We start from the raw sequence: 7,112 nt of genomic DNA on the forward strand, positions 1-7,112 counted from the left end.
TGAACGGGCCCTGGGCCCTAAGTTAAAAAAGATGGTGCAATAGATGGTGGCTGCCAGTGTCATTAGAATTTAGAAATAGTAGTAGCTCATTTTCCTCACCAATTGTGACAATGAATAAGAAAAGTGGGTCTTAGAGATTATGTGTAGATTATAGGCAACTAAGTCAATTAAATTTTAAGGATGAAGTTCTCATCCCGATTATTGAAGAGTTAAAAGATATTTTTTCTTTCCTTTTCTAAGTTAGACTTGAGGGATGGTTATCATCAAATCAAGATGTGAGAGCCTGATATGTGAGAGCCTGATATTCTCAAGACAACCTTTAAGACACATGAGGGAAATTATGAGTTTTTCATGATGCCTTTTGATCTCATTAATGCTCTTTCTACTTTAAGGATCGATGAATGTGGTATTAAAGCCATTACTTAGGAAGAGTGTCCAGGTTTTATGTATTTATTTATGATATTTTGGTGTTTTCTTAGGATTAAGACACATACGTGAAGCATTTAAGATAATTCGAGATCATCAGTTGTTTGCTAAGAAAAGTAGATGTCAATTTGGGGCAAAGGAGATTGAGTATTTAGGACATACCATTTCTTAAGGAGGGGTTCCAATGGACAGGAGTAAAGTGGAAAGTGCCTATTGGCCTATTCCTAAGTTTGTTAAAGAACTTTGAGGATTTTTTAGACTGCCGGGTTATTGAAGAAGGTTTGTTAAGGGTTATGAGAGCATTGCTAAGCCCTTAACTAAGCTGTTAAAAAAATCAGAACGGCAATGGAGTGATAAGCCAACCCAGGCCTTTGAAGAATTAAAAGTGGTCCTGTCTTCAGCTCCAATCTTGGCTCTTCCTGATTTTGACATTGAGTTTGTGGCTGAAACAAATGTCTTATGGAGCGGAAATAAAAAGATAGACCTTTAATTTATTTCAACAAAGCTTTAGCACCTAGGTATCAGGCCTTGTCCATTTATGACAAGATGTTAGCTGTGTCATTAGTAATTAAGGAATGGAATTGATATTTGGCGAGGAGACACTTAAAATCAAGATAGACCATACAAAGTTTGAAGCTTTTAGTTAGCAACCAGGCCACTACACCTTTTCAACAGTTATGGGTCACTAGAATGTTGGGGTATGATTATGAAGTGATCTATAGAAAAGGTACTACTATTACTGTGGCATATATGTTGCCTAAAAACCTTAAATTCAGTAAACCACAATTGATGCAGATATCACTAGTGTCGCTAATTTGCTGTCTAGAATTAAGTTGTCTTGGCAGTAGGATGCAAAGATCCAGAAGATTGTGGTTGCGTTGAATGGGAATTTATATCCTAAATATTCTTAGGATGGCAGGCTTTTGAAGGGGAATGGAAAGATTGTGGTTGGGAATGATCTGAGTTGAAATGGGAATCACTGGCTCATTTTTCATAACAAATCCATTGGGGTCATTTTGGGGTGGCAATAAAAAGATGTGAAGAATTGAGTGGGAGTTTGTGACTGGCCAAAAGAACAAACCTGAAACACAAGCATTTGACATCTAAACAGCTAAAAGAACACCTATTGACGAATCTATAAGAACGGGCATTTCATCATCTCTCTGGAGACTCTTCACATAATATTATTGAACTGAACTACAAAAAAGTTATATGGGGTGTTTCGGATAATTAGATATCAACGTCAACCCACATTCAGACTATGTTTCATGCAAAAAGAACAAAAAAAGTACATTTCTATAACCGATCTGGAAAAATGGACCTGGAGGACATGGTGTAATACGGTCATGAGGCCACACCAACATCAGCAGAGGGGTTCCCGCCATGATTGTTGTAAGCATGGCCACCACCTCCTCTGCCACCTCTGCCTCTATTGTTATAATGGTTACTAGAATAATGATTGGCAGGCTGATCATAATATTGGTTGTGCCCATTCTGGTAGGATACACCTCCCCTTCCACTGCTTCGACCTCCACGACCAACAAAATAACCCCTACAGCCACCTCTTTGGTTCTGATATGGTCTTCGAGGCACATACTGTTGTTCCTTGGATTCTCCATTATCAACCTGTAGCTTGCCATGTTCTTCTTCTTGAACTGTAATATCCTCTGCCTGATTTTCTTTCTCCAAATTATCCTGGAGAGCAGGATCCTGTAACAATATTTTAAAACAAATCAAATAAATAGAATCCTAAAGGAACAAAAATAGTGTTAAAACTAACTGAACGCACCTTCTGGAGTTCCTCCATAGTACTAAATTGATTGTCACCAGTTTCAGTTTCTTGATAATTTGATGCGTCTTCTGCCTGCATAAAATAAGAGAATAACTTGAAAGAAAAATACCAATTGGATAATAAAACTAATAGGTGAAAAGTTCCTAATGAAATTTAAACATTTATGTTAATACCAAGACAAATAACGTGTACCGTACCAATAACATTCCCACTTACCTAAAAAAAAGTGAAGCAATCCTAAACAAGAAAACATCAAGTTCGAAAAAGGAGAACTAAGAGTCATCACATTTCATGTCATGCAATTACTACCTATGAAGTCATTCCCACTTCACAACCACATGATAATCTGTAAGCATAAAAGCATGGTCCAACATAGCCTATTAAAACCAAGGCAGGAAGAACTACTAACTTGAGTTCTTTTATTCTCAAGACAAATTGACCTGAATCAAAGAATCATGAAATACCAAGGTACCAATCATCGAACGTCACTTCAAAATTCTCAACTACACTACATTTCCAATTTCACACGGTTTATTGGGACAATCCTCTGCGCTTTTCTGCATTCCTTCTCAACAACTTGAATGCCTTTGGTGTTGTAGATTCAGTTGGGTTAGTATACCTTTAAGCCAAGGGATAAACTCATCCGACACAACCCAACCCATTATTCATTACCTTGTAGCATTGAAAAGAAATCATGGGATCAATTGCTTCAGCTAAATATGCTGCCTCACCAAAAGATTTGGCCATCTATTCTTACTGAGTCAACTGCAGATTTCACAACTATAGAAGGCAAATTTGTAAACTTCTTTTTGGAAAAGAAAAATCTAAAACAAACTTGTCCTTTTCAAGATTTGTCTGATACGAAACATGCCTTCTTAGCACCGATTTTACCTTGAACTACCAAAGCACAGCATATCTCTTGGAAAACAATTCTAAGGGACAGGATGATCACTAAGCAAAGTCATGAGTAAAAGAAATGTAAAGTATTTAAAGGGAAAATGAAAAGAATGAATTCAATCAAATATGCCATCCATTCCAACAATCAACTGAATGGAATGAATAAACTACAAGATAATAAGATTCCCACTCCTGGAGTTATACATGAAACAAATAGATATAGTTCATTATGCTTTATGGTCAAGCACTCAAGCTCCACACACAAAGAGGAATATAGTAGTACGTACAAAGAGACAATATGAATGAGCAAGAAACCCTATTGCCAAAACTTGGAGTTTGAAACATATTCAACTTGAAATTTATAAAAGAGCCAACCTTTGGATGACTTGGGACATAGCACAGCCACCAATAACTTAGGTGAACCCAGCATCAATGATATTTCATAGCTACTACAAATCCTTAAATATACCATAGTTAACAGTATTGGAGCAAAATAGGCTAGTTGGTCCCAACGGCTTTTTGCTAGAGATTGAGAAACAATTTTCAAATGCAACACATACATGGTGTAAAACAACAAGGTACAAAGGGGAGTTAGGGCAACCCCTGTCAATGAAAATGGGACATAGAAACAGCCAATGGGAAACTAACAAGATAAAACTGATCCTCAAAGGCACAAGTAGCCAAAGTTCAGAGATCAAATCAGGATTGAATAATCCCCGAGTAGAAAACCCTTCTTATCATCCTAGCCTTGGAGCGTAAGCTTTTAACTAAACTTTTTAGGACTGGTACTGAATCAAATTTGAAATAAGGAAGTAGAACATTGTAACTCTATGAATATGTATACTACTTCTGTGCACTAATAAAAAACTATTTCATGAGATCTTTTAGCCATTCTGCCTGCAAGGTTGTTAACTAGCTCAATCTTAGGTAATTTATACATTCTGTACCAACATTTTACAAATCTTGCCTCCCCAACCCCAATACTTTCTCCTGTACCTCCATCTACAAATAGTTCCTGTTTAGCTGTCTTAGACTTGGTTTCATTCAACAATAAAAGAAACTTGCTTAAACAACCTCATTCCTTCCAAGAAAAAAGGAGGACACTATACAAGGTAGATTTGCTAATACACTAGAAACATTTGTGTATGTCTTATTCATAAGAAAAAGAAGACTAGACAGAGTTCACAATGTTGATGTCTAAAAAATCTAGCAACCAATATGAGTTATTAATATTTTCCTCCAATTGCAAAGCATAAACGATTTATAATTTCATATAATACCAAAATAACAATGATATTAACCAACACATAAGGATCTACGGCAAGCACGATTATTCACTGTTTCAAAAATTTTATGTCCTGTTGCAGTAACTCTCTAATACCGCTGCAGTAACTCTTAACTTCACAATATACAAAAATTAACAAATAATTTAGTGGGTTGCTGGCATAATAAACTTTGTTTCTCCAACTTTCGTTTGCAATTAACTTATATTTTAAGAAACTCTAAGAATTCTCTGATGTTCTTTTCCCCTCTCTAGGTTATATAGCTGAAAACCAAGACCTCAATGTATTTGCATCAAACAAAACAAATTAACAATCATTTCGGTAATGATAACTGTACAGAACAAAAGGGAAACCAAAGTTTTTATACTAAAACATATATCAGAAACAAAATGCAAAAGTCAAATACACTAACCAAACACCCCACTCCTTTTATTTTGAACTAAAACAAAGTTAATACCTTCTGCTGGTACTGCCCAACCGAATCTTCCACCTGAACAGGCACGGAAATGGGCACAGCGTGCACCGGAACCTGGAAAGAAGTATAAGTCCCAGCAGCAGCAGCCACTTCAGCAGGATCCTTTATCTCCGGCGTGGTTGTAAAATAATCCAAAGCCATAATCTTGTTAAGCCTCTCTCTCAACCCAGCATCTGCAGCAAAGAACTCTCAAATCAGAAAAGCTAGAAATTGAACAATAAGTACATAATTATAAGAGCTACAAAAATGATTAGAGTGGATGAATACATGAAACGTCGGCATTGGGGTCAACCGGCTGGTCAGACTTAGAAAGCCAAAGCATAGCATGCTGGATACAACGGTGCAAAGCGTTCTTATGAGACAAACTGGAATCAGCAGGCCGCGAAGTCAATAGTCCACTCAGCGTCGAAATCAAATCCAAATCTTTCTCGTTAAGCAGATCGGTAGCGTCGTCGGTAACGTAATCGTAAGTCAAGCAGCAGCCTCTCTCGTGGGTCCTCGTCAACATGGTGGAGGTAAAATCACTCTGAGACTTGACATCGAACAACGACCCGAAATAGAGAAGATTGAGGAGATCCTCAATGGCATGATCGGGGACATTGGGTAGTTGTTCTTGGGTTTCAGTCTTGTCAGGTTGGGCTTGAGAGGTTGTTTCTGATGATGAAACGGTTTGACGCTGTAAGGCGAGTGAGATTTCTTCGGAGACAGCGGAAGAAAGAGGCTGGCGAAGCTTCTCGAGTTCATCGATAAGGGCAGAGACGGTGGGTTTGGAACGGAGGACATCTTCTTGTTCTTTGTTCAAAGTTTTTCCTTGGGAGACGGATTCTTCCATTTGGAGAATGCGGTTGTATTTCTTGCGTAGGGCACGTAGGCGTTTGTTGATGAAGCTAAGGACGGGGCCGTTCGAAACTGTGGCTAGAGAGTCGGAGGAAATAGTTGCTGCTTCGGCCGCCGCCATTGCAGGATTGGTGTTGGTAGCGGTGGGTGATAAAGAGTTTAGAGAGAGCACCACAGGGGAGGGGTGGTAGTGATGGTGGTGGAGCGGCAGGATGGGGTACTTTTGGAAAGGAAGCAAGTTAAACGGACCTTTTTATTTGAATATATATATATATCTTTTAAGCTTAACTATACTCCATTTTCCATTATGATATATTAAATTTATGTATATAAAAATTAAATGATTTTTACTAAATATTTCAATAATTAAAATATATTATCTTAAATTATTAAAATTTATATAAATTTTCTAACCTTTCATAAATAATATTGTTAAAAATTAAAAATAATATAAATATTTAATTTTTATAAAGATAATTCAAATTCAAATTAATATAAATAATTTTAGGGTTACCCATAAAAAAATTTAGAATATAAATTAAAGATTAAAAAGAAAAAATATATATTTATATTTTTTTTCATAATCATGATTAAATCAATTATAGCGGAGATTATTGACATGTATGATCCTTGTTATATGATTGAAATAATATTTATTTTAAACTTTAGTCAATAAAGACACCTGACAAATGATTAGCTTGCCAAATGACCTTTTCTTAACCATGCCACATTGGAACGCTTTCTTTAATTGTAACTTTAAATTGTTATAGTAGATATATTACACCTGTTTATGGATTGAGCCACCCGGCTCGACTCGAAAGTCCACCCAAAAAGTGAGAGGGTTTGGATAAAAATATAGGCTTGAAAAATGTGTTTGGACAAATATAAGACCCGTTTTAAAAATGGGCCGGGCATCAGGTAAGACGTTTTTGGCTCAAGCCCAGCCTAAATTCACTAAATGTCAAAAAAAATCTGCTATTTTTTTTGTTATTTTAGTGATATTTTCTTGTTGTTTTCTCCCTATTTTGCTACCATTTTACTATTATATTGCTACTAGTTTGTTGTTATTGTTTGGATATTGTATAACACTTATTTTATTGTTAATTTTATTATTATTTTAGAGACATTTTATTGTTAAGTTGCATCTATCTTAGTATTATTTAAGTATATATATTTTTTAAAATTTATTTTCTATTTGTTCAAAAATATTTATTTTAATATTTTTAGTATTTTTGATGTATTATATATATATATTTAAAAATTATGTAAAAAAATATAATATAAAAAAATTTGAATATAGGTGGGCTGGGCTCGGGCCTAACAAACGGGCCTTAATTTTTTGCTTGGGCCCAACCCGAACTTGGCATGGCCCCATGATCGCTTCTAATATATATATAATTTA

The 7,112-nt window shown here is 35.8% G+C and overlaps 1 protein-coding gene across 1 annotated transcript; it reads right to left on the reverse strand.

Moving 5' to 3' along the window:
* Nucleotides 1-1,576: 1,576 nt before the first annotated feature.
* LOC107899611 (uncharacterized) lies at nucleotides 1,577-5,959 on the reverse strand. The gene is made up of 4 exons (XM_041090779.1): nucleotides 5,141-5,959; nucleotides 4,856-5,046; nucleotides 2,216-2,290; nucleotides 1,577-2,136 (listed from the first exon to the last, which is right to left on the reverse strand). Exons 1-4 carry the CDS (start codon nucleotides 5,829-5,831, stop codon nucleotides 1,771-1,773), a joined length of 1,323 nt encoding a protein of 440 aa, XP_040946713.1. The 5' UTR covers nucleotides 5,832-5,959; the 3' UTR covers nucleotides 1,577-1,770.
* Nucleotides 5,960-7,112: the final 1,153 nt, after the last annotated feature.

Source organism: Gossypium hirsutum, chromosome D04 (genome assembly GCF_007990345.1).
Source record: "Gossypium hirsutum isolate 1008001.06 chromosome D04, Gossypium_hirsutum_v2.1, whole genome shotgun sequence".
Taxonomy (NCBI): domain Eukaryota; kingdom Viridiplantae; phylum Streptophyta; class Magnoliopsida; order Malvales; family Malvaceae; genus Gossypium; species Gossypium hirsutum.